Consider the following 24,657-nt stretch of genomic DNA (forward strand, 5'->3'; position numbering starts at 1 on the left):
AAGATTGCAACATATCATATATCTTATTGCTCCAATCTGTCAGTCACTTATGTAAGCTTTTTCAAAAGCTTTAAAACTGGCAGCAATGACCTTCAAAGTGGTCCAACAAATGGAATAAACCAACAAACCACTTCAACTACAAGAACATTCTCAGTAACGGTTACAGAAATGTTTTTTCCTTGCTATGACTTTGAGATGTTGTTGTTTATCAACCTTAGTTGAATGCACTGACTGGAAGTTACTCTGGACAAGAGTGTCTGCTGAATGACCAAAATGTAAAGGTTCATGTAAATTATTCTAATGCGCTCCGCCCCCAAGGAAGTACACATTGGGTCAGTCCGGACCAGAACAAACCTGAACAAATCATAGACATCTAGGCTATGTTTCACAAGTTTGAACAGCACAGTACGGCACAGTTCAGTAGAGCACAGTACAGTACGGCACAGTTCAGTAGAGCACAGTACATTATGATACGGAGGACAGTACAGTTTAATTCAGTACAGAAGAGTACAATACAATACAGTTTAATTCAGTAGAGTAGAATACAGTACAATACAGTTTAATTCAGTACAGTAGAGTACAGTACAATACAGTTGAATTCAGTAGAGTAGAGTACAATACAATACAGTTTAATTCAGTAGAGCACAGTACATTATGGTATGGAGGACAGTAGAGTTTAATTCAGTACAGAAGAGTACAATACAATACAGTTTAATTCAGTACAGTACAATACAGTACAATACAGTTGAATTCAGTAGAGTAGAGTACAATACAATACAGTTTAATTCAGTAGAGTAGAGTACAATACAGTACAGTTTAATTCAGTCGAGTACAATACAGTACAGTTTAATTCAGTAGAGTACACTAGAGTACAGTAGAGTGCAGTACAGTACAGTTTAATTCAGTAGAGTACATGAGGGTAAAATACAGTACATTATAATGTATTATACTCTACTGTACTCTACTGTACTAAACTACTTTTCTTTCATGTACTGTACTCTGCTGTGCTCTACTGTACTGTACTGTAATGTAGTGTACTCTGCTGTGCTCTACTGTACTGTAATGTACTCTGCTGTGCTCTACTGTAGTGTAATCTAGTGTACTCTACTGTACTGTCATGTACTCTGCTGTGCTCTACTGTACTGTAATCTAGTGTACTCTACTGTACTGTAATGTACTCTGCTGTGCTCTACTGTACTGTAATCTAATGTACTCTACTGTACTGTAATGTACTCTGCTGTGCTCTACTGTACTGTAATCTAGTGTACTCTACTGTACTGTAATGTACTCTGCTGTGCTCTACTGTACTGTAATGTAGTGTACTCTGCTGTGCTCTACTGTACTGTAATGTACTCTGCTGTGCTCTACTGTACTGTGCTGTGCTATCCAAACTTGTGAAAAATAGATGGCTATGATTGGCTCAGATTTGGTCCGGTCTGAACCTGACCAAAAATGAACGTCCGTGGACGTTGAAATCAAGGCCAGTCTGGACAGTACAAAAAAAGAAGTCCAAAAAACGTCTGCGTCAGTCCATGCTTAGTTGGTTCTGTGTTGACCACTGATCATATAAACCCTTGACTGTGGTATCTGTATGTTCAATTGACTGTTGTCTATCTCCTCTACTGCCTCATCCACCCACTGCAGACCCTGGAGAAAGCCTTCCTGCAGCTGTGTGAGACCTCAGACCAGGTGGGCTCCAAACACAGCACCTACCCTCAGGGCGGGGTACTAGAGAGCGGCCAATCACCCGAGAGCGGCCGGGAAGAGAGTCAACCAATCCTGGGAGTTGGGCCGGGACCAGTTGAAGAGCTGCCCAAGTACTCAGGTAAATGTAGGGTTGTATGGACACTATACTGTATATACTCAGGTAAATGTAGGGTTGTATGGACACTATACTGTATATACTCAGGTAAATGTAGGGTTGTATGGACACTATACTGTATATACTCAGGTAAATGTAGGGTTGTATGGACACTATACTGTATATACTCAGGTAAATGTAGGGTTGTATGGACACTATACTGTATATACTCAGGTAAATGTAGGGTTGTATGGACACTATACTGTATATACTCAGGTAAATGTAGGGTTGTATGGACACTATACTGTATATACTCAGGTAAATGTAGGGTTGTATGGACACTACACTGTATATACTCAGGTAAATGTAGGGTTGTATGGACACTACACTGTATACACTCAGGTAAATGTAGTGTTGTATGGACACTACACTGTATACACTCAGGTAAATGTAGGGTTGTATGGACAATACACTATATATACTCAGGTAAATGTAGGGTTGTATGGACACTATACTGTATATACTCAGGTAAACGTAGGGTTGTATGGACACTATACTGTATATACTCAGGTAAATGTAGGGTTGTATGGACACTACACTGTATATACTCAGGTAAATGTAGGGTTGTATGGACACTACACTGTATATACTCAGGTAAATGTAGGGTTGTATGGACACTACACTGTGTACACTCAGGTAAATGTAGGGTTGTACGGACAATACACTATATATACTCAGGTAAATGTAGGGTTGTATGGACACTACACTGTATATACTCAGGTAAATGTAGGGTTGCAAAATTCCGGAAACTTTCTTGAAATTCCTAGGTTTTCCAGAAATTCCAGATGGAGGATTTCAAGATTCCTGGTAGGAGGATTCCCTCCTAGCTTATTCTCTTCTGATTACTGAAATCATGATGACATTGGATAACTTAACTTCTCTCTGGAACCCGATACCAATACTACAGTGTTTCAGCTATTGTCTTGAATTTCCTCAGATATTTGATACTGTGTGTGTTGGGTTTTACTATCTTTGTCGGGACCAGAAGTCCTCACAAGGATAGTAAAACAAGAAAAATTCAGACAAGTGGGGACATTTTGCCGGTCCCCACAGGGAAAAAAGGCTATTTAGGCTTAAGTGTTAGGTTTAGGGTTACAACTAGGGTTAGAACTAGGGTTAGCAGTTAGGGTTAGGAGTTAGGGTTAGGTTAGGGGTTAAGGTAAGGGTTAGGTTAAGTGTTAGGGTTAGGAAAAATTGGATTTTTAATCAATTGTTTGGTCCCCACAAGGATAGTAAAACAAACGTGTGGTGTGTGGTGTGTGTGTGTGTGTGTGTGTGTGTGTGTGTGTGTGTGTGTGTGTGTGTGTGTGTGTGTGTAGCGGACTGGAAGGTACGAGTCAAGCATGTGATGCCAAAGTGGAGGAACATCGCAGCTCTGATTATCAAGACCACGGTGCGGATGAAGAGAATGCCTGGGTGAGGATGACGATGAATTAAAGGAGTAGAATGAGCTGGAGGAAGGCAGACAGGATAATGATGAAGATGATGATCCCGAAACCTTCCAACCACAATTTCTGGAATACCTGTGAATTCTGGGAAAGTTGACAGAATTCTGCAACCCCAGTCTGATTGCATTGTATCTGTCCAGGTCCCTGTTTTTTCAGTTCCTGCTGCCAGTCATGCAGATCTCTCTGATGTGTCTGTGTATCGGAGGAGACCCCAAGGGAATACAGGTGGCTGTGGTCAACAATGAGACCTCCTCCAGCTCCTTCAGCCAATCCCTGCTCTCCTTCCTGGACAACTCCAGCGTGCAACAGGTACTGGATCAATCGGTTGTTGGTTAGTCAGAGAGACTTTGCTCCGGGGTGAAGTTTCTCCAAGGTAAAAATCTAGGATCAGCTTCCCCTCCCCCAATACTAATTAAAACCTAGAAACAACAGTCTATGTTGTGTGTTTAGTTATTACAGTACGGTGAAACAGCACAGTGTCTTCTATCTACCACACTGTCCTGCTGGTCAGAAGTAGTCCACTAGATGGAGGAATAGGGTGTAACACTGTCCTGCTGGTCAGAAGTAGTCCACTAGATGGAGGAATAGGGTGTAACTGTCCTGCTGGTCAGAAGTAGTCCACTAGATGGAGGAATAGGGTGTAACACTGTCCTGCTGGTCAGAAGTAGTCCACTAGATGGAGGAATAGGGTGTAACACTGTCCTGCTGGTCAGAAGTAGTCCACTAGATGGAGGAATAGGGTGTAACACTGTCCTGCTGGTCAGAAGTAGTCCACTAGATGGAGGAATAGGGTGTAACACTGTCCTGCTGGTCAGAAGTAGTCCACTAGATGGAGGAATAGGGTGTAACACTGTCCTCCTGGTCAGAAGTAGTCCACTAGATGGAGGAATAGGGTGTAACGCTGTCCTCCTGGTCAGAAGTAGTCCACTAGATGGAGGAATAGGGTGTAACACTGTCCTCCTGGTCAGAAGTAGTCCACTAGATGGAGGAATAGGGTGTAACACTGTCCTCCTGGTCAGAAGTAGTCCACTAGATGGAGGAATAGGGTGTAACACTGTCCTGCTGGTCAGAAGTAGTCCACTAGATGGAGGAATAGGGTGTAACACTGTCCTCCTGGTCAGAAGTAGTCCACTAGATGGAGGAATAGGGTGTAACACTGTTCTCCTGGTCAGAAGTAGTCTTGTAGATGGAGGAATAGGGTGTAACACTGTCCTCCTGGTCAGAAGTAGACCACTAGATGGAGGAATAGGGTGTAACACTATCCTGCTGGTCAGAAGTAGTCCACTAGATGGAGGAATAGGGTGTAACACTGTCCTGCTGGTCAGAAGTAGTCCACTGGATGGAGGAATAGGGTGTAACTGTCCTCCTGGTCAGAAGTAGTCCACTAGATAGAGGAATAGGGTGTAACACTGTTCTCCTGGTCAGAAGTAGTCCACTAGATGGAGGAATAGGGTGTAACACTGTCCTCCTGGTCAGAAGTAGTCCACTAGATGGAGGAATAGGGTGTAACTGTCCTCCTGGTCAGAAGTAGTCCACTAGATGGAGGAATAGGGTGTAACACTGTCCTCCTGGTCAGAAGTAGTCCACTAGATGGAGGAATAGGGTGTAACACTGTCCTCCTGGTCAGAAGTAGTCCACTGGATGGAGGAATAGGGTGTAACACTGTCCTCCTGGTCAGAAGTAGTCCGCTAGATGGAGGAATAGGGTGTAACACTGTCCTGCTGGTCAGAAGTAGTCCACCAGATGGAGGAATAGGGTGTAACACTGTTCTCCTGGTCAGAAGTAGTCCACTAGATGGAGGAAAAGGGTGTAACACTGTCCTCCTGGTCAGAAGTAGTCCACTAGATGGAGGAATAGGGTGTAACACTGTCCTCCTGGTCAGAAGTAGTCCACTAGATGGAGGAATAGGGTGTAACACTGTTCTCCTGGTCAGAAGTATTCCACTAGATGGAGGAATAGGGTGTAACACTGTTCTCCTGGTCAGAAGTAGTCCACTAGATGGAGGAATAGGGTGTAACACTGTCCTGCTGGTCAGAAGTAGTCCACTAGATGGAGGAATAGGGTGTAACACTGTTCTCCTGGTCAGAAGTAGTCCACTAGATGGAGGAATAGGGTGTAACTGTCCTCCTGGTCAGAAGTAGTCCACTAGATGGAGGAATAGGGTGTAACACTGTCCTCCTGGTCAGAAGTAGTCCACTAGATGGAGGAATAGAGTGTAACACTGTCCTCCTGGTCAGAAGTAGTCCACTAGATGGAGGAATAGGGTGTAACACTGTCCTGCTGGTCACAAGTAGTCCACTAGATGGAGGAATAGGGTGTAACACTGTTCTCCTGGTCAGAAGTAGTCCACTAGATGGAGGAATAGGGTGTAACTGTCCTCCTGGTCAGAAGTAGTCCACTAGATGGAGGAATAGGGTGTAACACTGTTCTCCTGGTAAGAAGTAGTCCACTAGATGGAGGAATAGGGTGTAACACTGTCCTGCTGGTCAGAAGTAGTCCACTAGATGGAGGAATAGGGTGTAACACTGTCCTCCTGGTCAGAAGTAGTCCACTAGATGGAGGAATAGGGTGTAACACTGTTCTCCTGGTCAGAAGTAGTCCACTAGATGGAGGAATAAGGTGTAACTGTCCTCCTGGTCAGAAGTAGTCCACTAGATGGAGGAATAGGGTGTAACACTGTCCTGCTGGTCAGAAGTAGTCCACTAGATGGAGGAATAGGGTGTAACACTGTTCTCCTGGTCAGAAGTAGTCCACTAGATGGAGGAATAGGGTGTAACTGTCCTCCTGGTCAGAAGTAGTCCACTAGATGGAGGAATAGGGTGTAACACTGTCCTGCTGGTCAGAAGTAGTCCACTAGATGGAGGAATAGGGTGTAACACTGTCCTCCTGGTCAGAAGTAGTCCACTAGATGGAGGAATAGGGTGTAACTGTCCTCCTGGTAAGAAGTAGTTCACTAGATGGAGGAATAGGGTGTAACTGTCCTCCTGGTCAGAAGTAGTCCACTAGATGAAGGAATAGGGTGTAACACTGTCCTGCTTGTCAGAAGTAGTCCACTAGATGGAGGAATAGGGTGTAACTGTCCTCCTGGTCAGAAGTAGTCCACTAGATGGAGGAATAGGGTGTCACTGTCCTCCTGGTCAGAAGTAGTCCACTAGATGGAGGAATAGGGTGTAACACTGTTCTCCTGGTCAGAAGTAGTCCACTAGATGGAGGAATAGGGTGTAACACTGTTCTCCTAGTCAGAAGTAGTCCACTAGATGGAGGAATAGGGTGTAACACTGTCCTCCTGGTCAGAAGTAGTCCACTAGATGGAGGAATAGGGTGTAACACTGTCCTCCTGGTCAGAAGTAGTCCACTAGATGGAGGAATAAGGTGTAACACTGTCCTGCTGGTCAGAAGTAGTCCACTAGATGGAGGAATAGGGTGTAACACTGTCCTCCTGGTCAGAAGTAGTCCACTAGATGGAGGAATAGGGTGTAACACTATCCTGCTGGTCAGAAGTAGTCCACTAGATGGAGGAATAGGGTGTAACGCTGTCCTGCTGGTCAGAAGTAGTCCACTAGATGGAGGAATAGGTTGTAACTGTCCTCCTGGTCAGAAGTAGTCCACTAGATGGAGGAATAGGGTGTAACACTGTCCTCCTGGTCAGAAGTAGTCCACTAGATGGAGAAATAGGGTGTAACACTGTTCTCCTGGTCAGAAGTATTCCACTAGATGGAGGAATAGGGTGTAACACTGTTCTCCTGGTCAGAAGTAGTCCACTAGATGGAGGAATAGGGTGTAACACTGTCCTGCAGGTCAGAAGTAGTCCACTAGATGGAGGAATAGGGTGTAACACTGTTCTCCTGGTCAGAAGTAGTACACTAGATGGAGGAATAGGGTGTAACTGTCCTCCTGGTCAGAAGTAGTCCACTAGATGGAGGAAGAGGGTGTAACACTGTCCTCCTGGTAAGAAGTAGTCCACTAGATGGAGGAATAGGGTGTAACACTGTCCTCCTGGTCAGAAGTAGTCCACTAGATGGAGGAATAGGGTGTAACACTGTCCTGCTGGTCAGAAGTAGTCCACTAGATGGAGGAATAGGGTGTAACACTGTTCTCCTGGTCAGAAGTAGTCCACTAGATGGAGGAAGAGGGTGTAACTGTCCTCCTGGTCAGAAGTAGTCGACTAGATGGAGGAATAGGGTGTAACACTGTCCTCCTGGTCAGAAGTAGTCCACTAGATGGAGGAATAGGGTGTAACACTGTCCTCCTGGTCAGAAGTAGTCCACTAGATGGAGGAATAGGGTGTAACAATGTCCTGCTGGTCAGAAGTAGTCCACTAGATGGAGGAATAGGGTGTAACACTGTTCTCCTAGTCAGAAGTAGTCCACTAGATGGAGGAATAGGGTGTAACTGTCCTCCTGGTCAGAAGTAGTCCACTAGATGGAGGAACAGGGTGTAACACTGTCCTCCTGGTCAGAACTAGTCCACTAGATGGAGGAATAGGGTGTAACACTGTCCTCCTGGTCAGAAGTAGTCCACTAGATGGAGGAATACGGTGTAACACTGTCCTGCTGGTCAGAAGTAGTCCACTAGATGGAGGAATAGGGTGTAACACTGTTCTCCTGGTCAGAAGTATTCCACTAGATGGAGGAATAGGGTGTAACACTGTTCTCCTGGTCAGAAGTAGTCCACTAGATGGAGGAATAGGGTGTAACACTGTCCTGCTGGTCAGAAGTAGTCCACTAGATGGAGGAATAGGGTGTAACACTGTTCTCCTGGTCAGAAGTAGTCCACTAGATGGAGGAATAGGGTGTAACACTGTCCTGCTGGTCAGAAGTAGTCCACTAGATGGAGGAATAGGGTGTAACACTGTTCTCCTGGTCAGAAGTAGTCCACTAGATGGAGGAATAGGATGTAACTGTCCTCCTGGTCAGAAGTAGTCCACTAGATGGAGGAATAGGGTGTAACACTGTCCTCCTGGTCAGAAGTAGTCCACTAGATGGAGGAATAGAGTGTAACACTGTCCTCCTGGTCAGAAGTAGTCCACTAGATGGAGGAATAGGGTGTAACACTGTCCTGCTGGTCACAAGTAGTCCACTAGATGGAGGAATAGGGTGTAACACTGTTCTCCTGGTCAGAAGTAGTCCACTAGATGGAGGAATAGGGTGTAACTGTCCTCCTGGTCAGAAGTAGTCCACTAGATGGAGGAATAGGGTGTAACACTGTTCTCCTGGTAAGAAGTAGTCCACTAGATGGAGGAATAGGGTGTAACACTGTCCTGCTGGTCAGAAGTAGTCCACTAGATGGAGGAATAGGGTGTAACACTGTCCTCCTGGTCAGAAGTAGTCCACTAGATGGAGGAATAGGGTGTAACACTGTTCTCCTGGTCAGAAGTAGTCCACTAGATGGAGGAATAAGGTGTAACTGTCCTCCTGGTCAGAAGTAGTCCACTAGATGGAGGAATAGGGTGTAACACTGTCCTGCTGGTCAGAAGTAGTCCACTAGATGGAGGAATAGGGTGTAACACTGTTCTCCTGGTCAGAAGTAGTCCACTAGATGGAGGAATAGGGTGTAACTGTCCTCCTGGTCAGAAGTAGTCCACTAGATGGAGGAATAGGGTGTAACACTGTCCTGCTGGTCAGAAGTAGTCCACTAGATGGAGGAATAGGGTGTAACACTGTCCTCCTGGTCAGAAGTAGTCCACTAGATGGAGGAATAGGGTGTAACTGTCCTCCTGGTAAGAAGTAGTTCACTAGATGGAGGAATAGGGTGTAACTGTCCTCCTGGTCAGAAGTAGTCCACTAGATGAAGGAATAGGGTGTAACACTGTCCTGCTGGTCAGAAGTAGTCCACTAGATGGAGGAATAGGGTGTAACTGTCCTCCTGGTCAGAAGTAGTCCACTAGATGGAGGAATAGGGTGTCACTGTCCTCCTGGTCAGAAGTAGTCCACTAGATGGAGGAATAGGGTGTAACACTGTTCTCCTGGTCAGAAGTAGTCCACTAGATGGAGGAATAAGGTGTAACACTGTCCTGCTGGTCAGAAGTAGTCCACTAGATGGAGGAATAGGGTGTAACACTGTCCTCCTGGTCAGAAGTAGTCCACTAGATGGAGGAATAGGGTGTAACACTATCCTGCTGGTCAGAAGTAGTCCACTAGATGGAGGAATAGGGTGTAACGCTGTCCTGCTGGTCAGAAGTAGTCCACTAGATGGAGGAATAGGTTGTAACTGTCCTCCTGGTCAGAAGTAGTCCACTAGATGGAGGAATAGGGTGTAACACTGTCCTCCTGGTCAGAAGTAGTCCACTAGATGGAGGAATAGGGTGTAACACTGTTCTCCTGGTCAGAAGTATTCCACTAGATGGAGGAATAGGGTGTAACACTGTTCTCCTGGTCAGAAGTAGTCCACTAGATGGAGGAATAGGGTGTAACACTGTCCTGCAGGTCAGAAGTAGTCCACTAGATGGAGGAATAGGGTGTAACACTGTTCTCCTGGTCAGAAGTAGTCCACTAGATGGAGGAATAGGGTGTAACTGTCCTCCTGGTCAGAAGTAGTCCACTAGATGGAGGAAGAGGGTGTAACACTGTCCTCCTGGTAAGAAGTAGTCCACTAGATGGAGGAATAGGGTGTAACACTGTCCTCCTGGTCAGAAGTAGTCCACTAGATGGAGGAATAGGGTGTAACACTGTCCTGCTGGTCAGAAGTAGTCCACTAGATGGAGGAATAGGGTGTAACACTGTTCTCCTGGTCAGAAGTAGTCCACTAGATGGAGGAAGAGGGTGTAACTGTCCTCCTGGTCAGAAGTAGTCGACTAGATGGAGGAATAGGGTGTAACACTGTTCTCCTGGTCAGAAGTAGTCCACTAGATGGAGGAATAGGGTGTAACACTGTCCTGCTGGTCAGAAGTAGTCCACTAGATGGAGGAATAGGGTGTAACACTGTCCTCCTGGTCAGAAGTAGTCCACTAGATGGAGGAATAGGGTGTAACAATGTCCTGCTGGTCAGAAGTAGTCCACTAGATGGAGGAATAGGGTGTAACACTGTTCTCCTAGTCAGAAGTAGTCCACTAGATGGAGGAATAGGGTGTAACTGTCCTCCTGGTCAGAAGTAGTCCACTAGATGGAGGAACAGGGTGTAACACTGTCCTCCTGGTCAGAAGTAGTCCACTAGATGGAGGAATAGGGTGTAACACTGTCCTCCTGGTCAGAAGTAGTCCACTAGATGGAGGAATACGGTGTAACACTGTCCTGCTGGTCAGAAGTAGTCCACTAGATGGAGGAATAGGGTGTAACACTGTTCTCCTGGTCAGAAGTATTCCACTAGATGGAGGAATAGGGTGTAACACTGTTCTCCTGGTCAGAAGTAGTCCACTAGATGGAGGAATAGGGTGTAACACTGTCCTGCTGGTCAGAAGTAGTCCACTAGATGGAGGAATAGGGTGTAACACTGTTCTCCTGGTCAGAAGTAGTCCACTAGATGGAGGAATAGGGTGTAACTGTCCTCCTGGTCAGAAGTAGTCCACTAGATGGAGGAATAGGGTGTAACACTGTCCTCCTGGTCAGAAGTAGTCCACTAGATGGAGGAATAGGGTGTAACACTGTCCTCCTGGTCAGAAGTAGTCCACTAGATGGAGGAATAGGGTGTAACACTGTCCTGCTGGTCAGAAGTAGTCCACTAGATGGAGGAATAGGGTGTAACTGTCCTCCTGGTCAGAAGTAGTCCACTAGATGGAGTAATAGGGTGTCACTGTCCTCCTGGTCAGAAGTAGTCCACTAGATGGAGGAATAGGGTGTAACACTGTTCTCCTGGTCAGAAGTAGTCCACTAGATGGAGGAATAGGGTGTAACACTGTTCTCCTAGTCAGAAGTAGTCCACTAGATGGAGGAATAGGGTGTAACACTGTCCTCCTGGTCAGAAGTAGTCCACTAGATGGAGGAATAGGGTGTAACACTGTCCTCCTGGTCAGAAGTAGTCCACTAGATGGAGGAATAAGGTGTAACACTGTCCTGCTGGTCAGAAGTAGTCCACTAGATGGAGGAATAGGGTGTAACACTGTCCTCCTGGTCAGAAGTAGTCCACTAGATGGAGGAATAGGGTGTAACACTATCCTGCTGGTCAGAAGTAGTCCACTAGATGGAGGAATAGGGTGTAACGCTGTCCTGCTGGTCAGAAGTAGTCCACTAGATGGAGGAATAGGTTGTAACTGTCCTCCTGGTCAGAAGTAGTCCACTAGATGGAGGAATACGGTGTAACACTGTCCTGCTGGTCAGAAGTAGTCCACTAGATGGAGGAATAGGGTGTAACACTGTTCTCCTGGTCAGAAGTATTCCACTAGATGGAGGAATAGGGTGTAACACTGTTCTCCTGGTCAGAAGTAGTCCACTAGATGGAGGAATAGGGTGTAACACTGTCCTGCTGGTCAGAAGTAGTCCACTAGATGGAGGAATAGGGTGTAACACTGTTCTCCTGGTCAGAAGTAGTCCACTAGATGGAGGAATAGGGTGTAACTGTCCTCCTGGTCAGAAGTAGTCCACTAGATGGAGGAATAGGGTGTAACACTGTCCTCCTGGTCAGAAGTAGTCCACTAGATGGAGGAATAGGGTGTAACACTGTCCTCCTGGTCAGAAGTAGTCCACTAGATGGAGGAATAGGGTGTAACACTGTCCTGCTGGTCAGAAGTAGTCCACTAGATGGAGGAATAGGGTGTAACTGTCCTCCTGGTCAGAAGTAGTCCACTAGATGGAGTAATAGGGTGTCACTGTCCTCCTGGTCAGAAGTAGTCCACTAGATGGAGGAATAGGGTGTAACACTGTTCTCCTGGTCAGAAGTAGTCCACTAGATGGAGGAATAGGGTGTAACACTGTTCTCCTAGTCAGAAGTAGTCCACTAGATGGAGGAATAGGGTGTAACACTGTCCTCCTGGTCAGAAGTAGTCCACTAGATGGAGGAATAGGGTGTAACACTGTCCTCCTGGTCAGAAGTAGTCCACTAGATGGAGGAATAAGGTGTAACACTGTCCTGCTGGTCAGAAGTAGTCCACTAGATGGAGGAATAGGGTGTAACACTGTCCTCCTGGTCAGAAGTAGTCCACTAGATGGAGGAATAGGGTGTAACACTATCCTGCTGGTCAGAAGTAGTCCACTAGATGGAGGAATAGGGTATAATGCTGTCCTGCTGGTCAGAAGTAGTCCACTAGATGGAGGAATAGGTTGTAACTGTCCTCCTGGTCAGAAGTAGTCCACTAGATGGAGGAATAGGGTGTAACACTGTTCTCCTGGTCAGAAGTAGTCCACTAGATGGAGGAATAGGGTGTAACACTGTTCTCCTAGTCAGAAGTAGTCCACTAGATGGAGGAATAGGGTGTAACACTGTCCTCCTGGTCAGAAGTAGTCCACTAGATGGAGGAATAGGGTGTAACACTGTCCTCCTGGTCAGAAGTAGTCCACTAGATGGAGGAATAAGGTGTAACACTGTCCTGCTGGTCAGAAGTAGTCCACTAGATGGAGGAATAGGGTGTAACACTGTCCTCCTGGTCAGAAGTAGTCCACTAGATGGAGGAATAGGGTGTAACACTATCCTGCTGGTCAGAAGTAGTCCACTAGATGGAGGAATAGGGTATAACGCTGTCCTGCTGGTCAGAAGTAGTCCACTAGATGGAGGAATAGGTTGTAACTGTCCTCCTGGTCAGAAGTAGTCCACTAGATGGAGGAATAGGGTGTAACTGTCCTCCTGGTCAGAAGTAGTCCACTAGATGGAGGAATAGGGTGTAACACTGTCCTGCTAGTCAGAAGTAGTCCACTAGATGGAGGAATAGGGTGTAACACTGTTCTCCTGGTCAGCAGTAGTCCACTAGATGGAGGAATAGGGTGTAACACTGTCCTCCTGGTCAGAAGTAGTCCACTAGATGGAAGAATAGGGTGTAACACTGTTCTCCTGGTCAGAAGTAGTCCACTAGATGGAGGAATAGGGTGTAACACTGTCCTCCTGGTCAGAAGTAGTCCACTCACTAGATGGAGGAATAGGGTGTAACACTGTTCTCCTGGTCAGAAGTATTCCACTAGATGGAGGAATAGGGTGTAACACTGTTCTCCTGGTCAGAAGTAGTCCACTAGATGGAGGAATAGGGTGTAACACTGTCCTGCTGGTCAGAAGTAGTCCACTAGATGGAGGAATAGGGTGTAACACTGTTCTCCTGGTCAGAAGTAGTCCACTAGATGGAGGAATAGGGTGTAACTGTCCTCCTGGTCAGAAGTAGTCCACTAGATGGAGGGATAGGGTGTAACACTGTCCTGCTGGTCAGAAGTAGTCCACTAGATGGAGGAATAGGGTGTAACACTGTCCTCCTGGTCAGAAGTAGTCCACTAGATGGAGGAATAGGGTGTAACACTGTTCTCCTGGTCAGAAGTAGTCCACTAGATGGAGGAATAGGGTGTAACACTGTCCTCCTGGTCAGAAGTAGTCCACTCACTAGATGGAGGAATAGGGTGTAACACTGTTCTCCTGGTCAGAAGTATTCCACTAGATGGAGGAATAGGGTGTAACTGTCCTCCTGGTCAGAAGTAGTCCACTAGATGGAGGAATAGGGTGTAACTGCCCTCCTGGTCAGAAGTAGTCCACTAGATGGAGGAATAGGGTGTAACACTGTCCTGCTAGTCAGAAGTAGTCCACTAGATGGAGGAATAGGGTGTAACACTGTTCTCCTGGTCAGCAGTAGTCCACTAGATGGAGGAATAGGGTGTAACACTGTCCTCCTGGTCAGAAGTAGTCCACTAGATGGAAGAATAGGGTGTAACACTGTTCTCCTGGTCAGAAGTAGTCCACTAGATGGAGGAATATGGTGTAACACTGTCCTCCTGGTCAGAAGTAGTCCACTCACTAGATGGAGGAATAGGGTGTAACACTGTTCTCCTGGTCAGAAGTATTCCACTAGATGGAGGAATAGGCTGTAACACTGTTCTCCTGGTCAGAAGTAGTCCACTAGATGGAGGAATAGGGTGTAACACTGTCCTGCTGGTCAGAAGTAGTCCACTAGATGGATGAATAGGGTGTAACACTGTTCCCCTGGTCAGAAGTAGTCCACTAGATGGAGGAATAGGGTGTAACTGTCCTCCTGGTCAGAAGTAGTCCACTAGATGGAGGAATAGGGTGTAACACTGTCCTGCTGGTCAGAAGTAGTCCACTAGATGGAGGAATAGGGTGTAACACTGTCCTGCTGGTCAGAAGTAGTCCACTAGATAGAGGAATAGGGTGTAACACTGTCCTCCTGGTCAGAAGTAGTCCACTAGATGGAGGAATAGGGTGTAACACTGTCCTGCTGGTCAGAAGTAGTCCACTAGATGGAGGAATAGGGTGTAACTGTCCTCCTGGTCAGAAGTAGTCCACTAGATGGAGGAATAGGGTGTAACACTGTTCTCCTGGTCAGAAGTAGTCCACTAGATGGAGGAATAGGGTGTAACACTGTTCTCCTAGTCAGAAGTAGTCCACTAGATGGAGGAATAGGGTGTAACACTGTCCTCCTGGTCAGAAGTAGTCCACTAGATGGAGGAATAGGGTGTAACACTGACCTCCTGGTCAGAAGTAGTCCACTAGATGGAGGAATAAGGTGTAACACTGTCCTGCTGGTCAGAAGTAGTCCACTAGAAGGAGGAATAGGGTGTAACACTGTCCTCCTGGTCAGAAGTAGTCCACTAGATGGAGGAATAGGGTGTAACACTATCCTGCTGGTCAGAAGTAGTCCACTAGATGGAGGAATAGGGTGTAACGCTGTCCTGCTGGTCAGAAGTAGTCCACTAGATGGAGGAATAGGTTGTAACTGTCCTCCTGGTCAGAAGTAGTCCACTAGATGGAGGAATAGGGTGTAACTGTCCTCCTGGTCAGAAGTAGTCCACTAGATGGAGGAATAGGGTGTAACACTGTCCTGCTAGTCAGAAGTAGTCCACTAGATGGAGGAATAGGGTGTAACACTGTTCTCCTGGTCAGCAGGAGTCCACTAGATGGAGGAATAGGGTGTAACACTGTCCTCCTGGTCAGAAGTAGTCCACTAGATGGAAGAATAGAGTGTAACACTGTTCTCCTGGTCAGAAGTAGTCCACTAGATGGAGGAATAGGGTGTAACACTGTCCTCCTGGTCAGAAGTAGTCCACTCACTAGATGGAGGAATAGGGTGTAACACTGTTCTCCTGGTCAGAAGTATTCCACTAGATGGAGGAATAGGGTGTAACACTGTTCTCCTGGTCAGAAGTAGTCCACTAGATGGAGGAATAGGGTGTAAATGTCCTCCTGGTCAGAAGTAGTCCACTAGATGGAGGAATAGGGTGTAACACTGTCCTGCTGGTCAGAAGTAGTCCACTAGATGGAGGAATAGGGTGTAACACTGTTCTCCTGGTCAGAAGTAGTCCACTAGATGGAGGAATAGGGTGTAACTGTCCTCCTGGTCAGAAGTAGTCCACTAGATGGAGGAATAGGGTGTAACTGTCCTCCTGGTCAGAAGTAGTCCACTAGATGGAGGAATAGGGTGTAACACTGTCCTCCTGGTCAGAAGTAGTCCACTAGATGGAGGAATAAGGTGTAACACTGTCCTGCTGGTCAGAAGTAGTCCACTAGATGGAGGAATAGGGTGTAACACTGTCCTCCTGGTCAGAAGTAGTCCACTAGATGGGGGAATAGGGTGTAACACTATCCTGCTGGTCAGAAGTAGTCCACTAGATGGAGGAATAGGGTATAACGCTGTCCTGCTGGTCAGAAGTAGTCCACTAGATGGAGGAATAGGTTGTAACTGTCCTCCTGGTCAGAAGTAGTCCACTAGATGGAGGAATAGGGTGTAACTGTCCTCCTGGTCAGAAGTAGTCCACTAGATGGAGGAATAGGGTGTAACACTGTCCTGCTAGTCAGAAGTAGTCCACTAGATGGAGGAATAGGGTGTAACACTGTTCTCCTGGTCAGCAGTAGTCCACAAGATGGAGGAATAGGGTGTAACACTGTCCTCCTGGTCAGAAGTAGTCCACTAGATGGAAGAATAGGGTGTAACACTGTTCTCCTGGTCAGAAGTAGTCCACTAGATGGAGGAATAGGGTGTAACACTGTCCTCCTGGTCAGAAGTAGTCCACTCACTAGATGGAGGAATAGGGTGTAACACTGTTCTCCTGGTCAGAAGTATTCCACTAGATGGAGGAATAGGGTGTAACACTGTTCTCCTGGTCAGAAGTAGTCCACTAGATGGAGGAATAGGGTGTAACACTGTCCTGCTGGTCAGAAGTAGTCCACTAGATGGAGGAATAGGGTGTAACACTGTTCTCCTGGTCAGAAGTAGTCCACTAGATGGAGGAATAGGGTGTAACTGTCCTCCTGGTCAGAAGTAGTCCACTAGATGGAGGGATAGGGTGTAACACTGTCCTGCTGGTCAGAAGTAGTCCACTAGATGGAGGAATAGGGTGTAACACTGTCCTCCTGGTCAGAAGTAGTCCACTAGATGGAGGAATAGGGTGTAACACTGTCCTGCTGGTCAGAAGTAGTCCACTAGATGGAGGAATAGGGTGTAACTGTCCTCCTGGTCAGAAGTAGTCCACTAGATGGAGGAATAGGGTGTCACTGTCCTCCTGGTCAGAAGTAGTCCACTAGATGGAGGAATAGGGTGTAACACTGTCCTCCTGGTCAGAAGTAGTCCACTAGATGGAGGAATAAGGTGTAACACTGTCCTCCTGGTCAGAAGTAGTCCACTAGATGGAGGAATAGGGTGTAACACTATCCTGCTGGTCAGAAGTAGTCCACTAGATGGAGGAATAGGGTGTAACGCTGTCCTGCTGGTCAGAAGTAGTCCACTAGATGGAGGAATACGTTGTAACTGTCCTCCTGGTCAGAAGTAGTCCACTAGATGGAGGAATAGGGTGTAACTGCCCTCCTGGTCAGAAGTAGTCCACTAGATGGAGGAATAGGGTGTAACACTGTCCTGCTAGTCAGAAGTAGTCCACTAGATGGAGGAATAGGGTGTAACACTGTTCTCCTGGTCAGCAGTAGTCCACTAGATGGAGAAATAGGGTGTAACACTGTCCTCCTGGTCAGAAGTAGTCCACTAGATGGAAGAATAGGGTGTAACACTGTTCTCCTGGTCAGAAGTAGTCCACTAGATGGAGGAATAGGGTGTAACTGTCCTCCTGGTCAGAAGTAGTCCACTAGATGGAGGAATAGGGTGTAACACTGTCCTGCTAGTCAGAAGTAGTCCACTAGATGGAGGAATAGGGTGTAACACTGTTCTCCTGGTCAGCAGTAGTCCACTAGATGGAGGAATAGGGTGTAACACTGTCCTCCTGGTCAGAAGTAGTCCACTAGATGGAAGAATAGGGTGTAACACTGTTCTCCTGGTCAGAAGTAGTCCACTAGATGGAGGAATAGGGTGTAACACTGTCCTCCTGGTCAGAAGTAGTCCACTCACTAGATGGAGGAATAGGGTGTAACACTGTTCTCCTGGTCAGAAGTATTCCACTAGATGGAGGAATAGGGTGTAACACTGTTCTCCTGGTCAGAAGTAGTCCACTAGATGGAGGAATAGGGTGTAACACTGTCCTGCTGGTCAGAAGTAGTCCACTAGATGGAGGAATAGGGTGTAACACTGTTCTCCTGGTCAGAAGTAGTCCACTAGATGGAGGAATAGGGTGTAACTGTCCTCCTGGTCAGAAGTAGTCCACTAGATGGAGGGATAGGGTGTAACACTGTCCTGCTGGTCAGAAGTAGTCCACTAGATGGAGGAATAGGGTGTAACGCTGTCCTGCTGGTCAGAAGTAGTCCACTAGATGGAGGAATAGGTTGTAACTGTCCTCCTGGTCAGAAGTAGTCCACTAGATGGAGGAATAGGGTGTAACTGCCCTCCTGGTCAGAAGTAGTCCACTAGATGGAGGAATAGGGTGTAACACTGTCCTGCTAGTCAGAAGTAGTCCACTAGATGGAGGAATAGGGTGTAACACTGTTCTCCTGGTCAGCAGTAGTCCACTAGATGGAGAAATAGGGTGTAACACTGTCCTCCTGGTCAGAAGTAGTCCACTAGATGGAAGAATAGGGTGTAACACTGTTCTCCTGGTCAGAAGTAGTCCACTAGATGGAGGAATAGGGTGTAACACTGTCCTCCTGGTCAGAAGTAGTCCACTCACTAGATGGAGGAATAGGGTGTAACACTGTTCTCCTGGTCAGAAGTATTCCACTAGATGGAGGAATAGGGTGTAACTGTCCTCCTGGTCAGAAGTAGTCCACTAGATGGAGGAATAGGGTGTAACTGCCCTCCTGGTCAGAAGTAGTCCACTAGATGGAGGAATAGGGTGTAACACTGTCCTGCTAGTCAGAAGTAGTCCACTAGATGGAGGAATAGGGTGTAACACTGTTCTCCTGGTCAGCAGTAGTCCACTAGATGGAGGAATAGGGTGTAACACTGTCCTCCTGGTCAGAAGTAGTCCACTAGATGGAAGAATAGGGTGTAACACTGTTCTCCTGGTCAGAAGTAGTCCACTAGATGGAGGAATAGGGTGTAACACTGTCCTCCTGGTCAGAAGTAGTCCACTCACTAGATGGAGGAATAGGGTGTAACACTGTTCTCCTGGTCAGAAGTATTCCACTAGATGGAGGAATAGGGTGTAACACTGTTCTCCTGGTCAGAAGTAGTCCACTAGATGGAGGAATAGGGTGTAACACTGTCCTGCTGGTCAGAAGTAGTCCACTAGATGGAGGAATAGGGTGTAACACTGTTCCCCTGGTCAGAAGTAGTCCACTAGATGGAGGAATAGGGTGTAACTGTCCTCCTGGTCAGAAGTAGTCCACTAGATGGAGGAATAGGGTGTAACACTGTCCTGCTGGTCAGAAGTAGTCCACTAGATGGAGGAATAGGGTGTAACACTGTCCTGCTGGTCAGAAGTAGTCCACTAGATGGAGGAATAGGGTGTAACACTGTCCTCCTGGTCAGAAGTAGTCCACTAGATGGAGGAATAGGGTGTAACACTGTCCTGCTGGTCAGAAGTAGTCCACTAGATGGAGGAATAGGGTGTAACACTGTCCTCCTGGTCAGAAGTAGTCCACTAGATGGAGGAATAGGGTGTAACACTGTTCTCCTGGTCAGAAGTAGTCCACTAGATGGAGGAATAGGGTGTAACACTGTTCTCCTGGTCAGAAGTAGTCCACTAGATGGAGGAATAGGGTGTAACACTGTCCTCCTGGTCAGAAGTAGTCCACTAGATGGAGGAATAGGGTGTAACACTGACCTCCTGGTCAGAAGTAGTCCACTAGATGGAGGAATAAGGTGTAACACTGTCCTGCTGGTCAGAAGTAGTCCACTAGATGGAGGAATAGGGTGTAACACTGTCCTCCTGGTCAGAAGTAGTCCACTAGATGGAGGAATAGGGTGTAACACTATCCTGCTGGTCAGAAGTAGTCCACTAGATGGAGGAATAGGGTGTAACGCTGTCCTGCTGGTCAGAAGTAGTCCACTAGATGGAGGAATAGGTTGTAACTGTCCTCCTGGTCAGAAGTAGTCCACTAGATGGAGGAATAGGGTGTAACTGTCCTCCTGGTCAGAAGTAGTCCACTAGATGGAGGAATAGGGTGTAACACTGTCCTGCTAGTCAGAAGTATTCCACTAGATGGAGGAATAGGGTGTAACACTGTTCTCCTGGTCAGCAGTAGTCCACTAGATGGAGGAATAGGGTGTAACACTGTCCTCCTGGTCAGAAGTAGTCCACTAGATGGAAGAATAGAGTGCAACACTGTTCTCCTGGTCAGAAGTAGTCCACTAGATGGAGGAATAGGGTGTAACACTGTCCTCCTGGTCAGAAGTAGTCCACTCACTAGATGGAGGAATAGGGTGTAACACTGTTCTCCTGGTCAGAAGTATTCCACTAGATGGAGGAATAGGGTGTAACACTGTTCTCCTGGTCAGAAGTAGTCCACTAGATGGAGGAATAGGGTGTAACTGTCCTCCTGGTCAGAAGTAGTCCACTAGATGGAGGAATAGGGTGTAACACTGTCCTGCTGGTCAGAAGTAGTCCACTAGATGGAGGAATAGGGTGTAACACTGTTCTCCTGGTCAGAAGTAGTCCACTAGATGGAGGAATAGGGTGTAACTGTCCTCCTGGTCAGAAGTAGTCCACTAGATGGAGGAATAGGGTGTAACACTGTCCTGCTGGTCAGAAGTAGTCCACTAGATGGAGGAATAGGGTGTAACTGTCCTCCTGGTCAGAAGTAGTCCACTAGATGGAGGAATAGGGTGTAACTGCCCTCCTGGTCAGAAGTAGTCCACTAGATGGAGGAATAGGGTGTAACACTGTCCTGCTAGTCAGAAGTAGTCCACTAGATGGAGGAATAGGGTGTAACACTGTTCTCCTGGTCAGAAGTAGTCCACTAGATGGAGGAATAGGGTGTAACTGTCCTCCTGGTCAGAAGTAGTCCACTAGATGGAGGAATAGGGTGTAACACTGTCCTGCTGGTCAGAAGTAGTCCACTAGATGGAGGAATAGGGTGTAACACTGTTCTCCTGGTCAGAAGTAGTCCACTAGATGGAGGAATAGGGTGTAACACTGTCCTCCTGGTCAGAAGTAGTCCACTCACTAGATGGAGGAATAGGGTGTAACACTGTTCTCCTGGTCAGAAGTATTCCACTAGATGGAGGAATAGGGTGTAACTGTCCTCCTGGTCAGAAGTAGTCCACTAGATGGAGGAATAGGGTGTAACTGCCCTCCTGGTCAGAAGTAGTCCACTAGATGGAGGAATAGGGTGTAACACTGTCCTGCTAGTCAGAAGTAGTCCACTAGATGGAGGAATAGGGTGTAACACTGTTCTCCTGGTCAGCAGTAGTCCACTAGATGGAGGAATAGGGTGTAACACTGTCCTCCTGGTCAGAAGTAGTCCACTAGATGGAAGAATAGGGTGTAACACTGTTCTCCTGGTCAGAAGTATTCCACTAGATGGAGGAATAGGGTGTAACACTGTTCTCCTGGTCAGAAGTAGTCCACTAGATGGAGGAATAGGGTGTAACACTGTCCTGCTGGTCAGAAGTAGTCCACTAGATGGAGGAATAGGGTGTAACACTGTTCCCCTGGTCAGAAGTAGTCCACTAGATGGAGGAATAGGGTGTAACTGTCCTCCTGGTCAGAAGTAGTCCACTAGATGGAGGAATAGGGTGTAACACTGTCCTGCTGGTCAGAAGTAGTCCACTAGATGGAGGAATAGGGTGTAACACTGTCCTGCTGGTCAGAAGTAGTCCACTAGATGGAGGAATAGGGTGTAACACTGTCCTCCTGGTCAGAAGTAGTCCACTAGATGGAGGAATAGGGTGTAACACTGTCCTGCTGGTCAGAAGTAGTCCACTAGATGGAGGAATAGGGTGTAACACTGTCCTCCTGGTCAGAAGTAGTCCACTAGATGGAGGAATAGGGTGTAACACTGTTCTCCTGGTCAGAAGTAGTCCACTAGATGGAGGAATAGGGTGTAACACTGTTCTCCTAGTCAGAAGTAGTCCACTAGATGGAGGAATAGGGTGTAACACTGTCCTCCTGGTCAGAAGTAGTCCACTAGATGGAGGAATAGGGTGTAACACTGTCCTCCTGGTCAGAAGTAGTCCACTAGATGGAGGAATAAGGTGTAACACTGTCCTGCTGGTCAGAAGTAGTCCACTAGATGGAGGAATAGGGTGTAACACTGTCCTCCTGGTCAGAAGTAGTCCACTAGATGGAGGAATAGGGTGTAACACTATCCTGCTGGTCAGAAGTAGTCCACTAGATGGAGGAATAGGGTGTAACGCTGTCCTGCTGGTCAGAAGTAGTCCACTAGATGGAGGAATAGGTTGTAACTGTCCTCCTGGTCAGAAGTAGTCCACTAGATGGAGGAATAGGGTGTAACTGTCCTCCTGGTCAGAAGTAGTCCACTAGATGGAGGAATAGGGTGTAACACTGTCCTGCTAGTCAGAAGTAGTCCACTAGATGGAGGAATAGGGTGTAACACTGTTCTCCTGGTCAGCAGTAGTCCACTAGATGGAGGAATAGGGTGTAACACTGTCCTCCTGGTCAGAAGTAGTCCACTAGATGGAAGAATAGAGTGCAACACTGTTCTCCTGGTCAGAAGTAGTCCACTAGATGGAGGAATAGGGTGTAACACTGTCCTCCTGGTCAGAAGTAGTCCACTCACTAGATGGAGGAATAGGGTGTAACACTGTTCTCCTGGTCAGAAGTATTCCACTAGATGGAGGAATAGGGTGTAACACTGTTATCCTGGTCAGAAGTAGTCCACTAGATGGAGGAATAGGGTGTAACTGTCCTCCTGGTCAGAAGTAGTCCACTAGATGGAGGAATAGGGTGTAACACTGTCCTGCTGGTCAGAAGTAGTCCACTAGATGGAGGAATAGGGTGTAACACTGTTCTCCTGGTCAGAAGTAGTCCACTAGATGGAGGAATAGGGTGTAACTGTCCTCCTGGTCAGAAGTAGTCCACTAGATGGAGGAATAGGGTGTAACACTGTCCTGCTGGTCAGAAGTAGTCCACTAGATGGAGGAATAGGGTGTAACACTGTCCTCCTGGTCAGAAGTAGTCCACTAGATGGAGGAATAGGGGCGCCTGCTGGTCGAGAGCACGGGGGGGGTGTCGTCCTCCTGGTCAGAAGTAGTCCACTAGATGGAGGAATAGGGTGTAACACTGTCCTGCTGGTCAGAAGTAGTCCACTAGATGGAGGAATAGGGTGTAACACTGTCCTCCTGGTCAGAAGTAGTCCACTAGATGGAGGAATAGGGTGTACACTGTCCTCCTGGTCAGAAGTAGTCCACTAGATGGAGGAATAGGGTGTAACACTGTCCTGCTGGTCAGAAGTAGTCCACTAGATGGAGGAATAGGGTGTAACACTGTCCTCCTGGTCAGAAGTAGTCCACTAGATGGAGGAATAGGGTGTAACACTGTCCTCCTGGTCAGAAGTAGTCCACTAGATGGAGGAATAGGGTGTAACACTGTCCTGCTGGTCAGAAGTAGTCCACTAGATGGAGGAATAGGGTGTAACTGTCCTCCTGGTCAGAAGTAGTCCACTAGATGGAGGAATAGGGTGTAACACTGTCCTCCTGGTCAGAAGTAGTCCACTAGATGGAGGAATAGGGTGTAACACTGTCCTGCTAGTCAGAAGTATTCCACTAGATGGAGGAATAGGGTGTAACACTGTTCTCCTGGTCAGCAGTAGTCCACTAGATGGAGGAATAGGGTGTAACACTGTCCTCCTGGTCAGAAGTAGTCCACTAGATGGAAGAATAGAGTGCAACACTGTTCTCCTGGTCAGAAGTAGTCCACTAGATGGAGGAATAGGGTGTAACACTGTCCTCCTGGTCAGAAGTAGTCCACTCACTAGATGGAGGAATAGGGTGTAACACTGTTCTCCTGGTCAGAAGTATTCCACTAGATGGAGGAATAGGGTGTAACACTGTTATCCTGGTCAGAAGTAGTCCACTAGATGGAGGAATAGGGTGTAACTGTCCTCCTGGTCAGAAGTAGTCCACTAGATGGAGGAATAGGGTGTAACACTGTCCTGCTGGTCAGAAGTAGTCCACTAGATGGAGGAATAGGGTGTAACACTGTTCTCCTGGTCAGAAGTAGTCCACTAGATGGAGGAATAGGGTGTAACTGTCCTCCTGGTCAGAAGTAGTCCACTAGATGGAGGAATAGGGTGTAACACTGTCCTGCTGGTCAGAAGTAGTCCACTAGATGGAGGAATAGGGTGTAACACTGTCCTCCTGGTCAGAAGTAGTCCACTAGATGGAGGAATAGGGTGTAACTGTCCTGCTGGTCAGAAGTAGTTCACTAGATGGAGGAATAGGGTGTAACTGTCCTCCTGGTCAGAAGTAGTCCACTAGATGAAGGAATAGGGTGTAACACTGTCCTGCTGGTCAGAAGTAGTCCACTAGATGGAGGAATAGGGTGTAACTGTCCTCCTGGTCAGAAGTAGTCCACTAGATGGAGGAATAGGGTGTCACTGTCCTCCTGGTCAGAAGTAGTCCACTAGATGGAGGAATAGGGTGTAACACTGTCCTGCTGGTCAGAAGTAGTCCACTAGATGGAGGAATAGGGTGTAACACTGTCCTGCTGGTCAGAAGTAGTCCACTAGATGGAGGAATAGGGTGTAACACTGTCCTCCTGGTCAGAAGTAGTCCACTAGATGGAGGAATAGGGTGTAACACTGTCCTGCTGGTCAGAAGTAGTCCACTAGATGGAGGAATAGGGTGTAACACTGTTCTCCTGGTCAGAAGTAGTCCACTAGATGGAGGAATAGGGTGTAACACTGTCCTCCTGGTCAGAAGTAGTCCACTAGATGGAGGAATAGGGTGTAACACTGTCCTGCTGGTCAGAAGTAGTCCACTAGATGGAG

General features: G+C 47.1%; 1 protein-coding gene across 1 annotated transcript in view; it reads left to right on the forward strand.

Moving 5' to 3' along the window:
- LOC106591367 (ABC transporter G family member 23) overlaps positions 1-24,657 on the forward strand; it is a 118,759-nt gene that overhangs the window by 22,687 nt on the left and 71,415 nt on the right. The window contains exons 8-10 of the mRNA XM_082964926.1: positions 1,645-1,825; positions 3,181-3,277; positions 3,450-3,618. Of these exons, the coding sequence (XP_082821052.1) occupies positions 1,645-1,825; positions 3,181-3,277; positions 3,450-3,618 (447 nt within the window). The remainder of the gene's footprint in view (positions 1-1,644; positions 1,826-3,180; positions 3,278-3,449; positions 3,619-24,657) is intronic.

The sequence above is a fragment of the Salmo salar genome, chromosome 18 (assembly GCF_965601325.2).
Source record: "Salmo salar chromosome 18, fSalSal1, whole genome shotgun sequence".
NCBI lineage: Eukaryota > Metazoa > Chordata > Actinopteri > Salmoniformes > Salmonidae > Salmo > Salmo salar.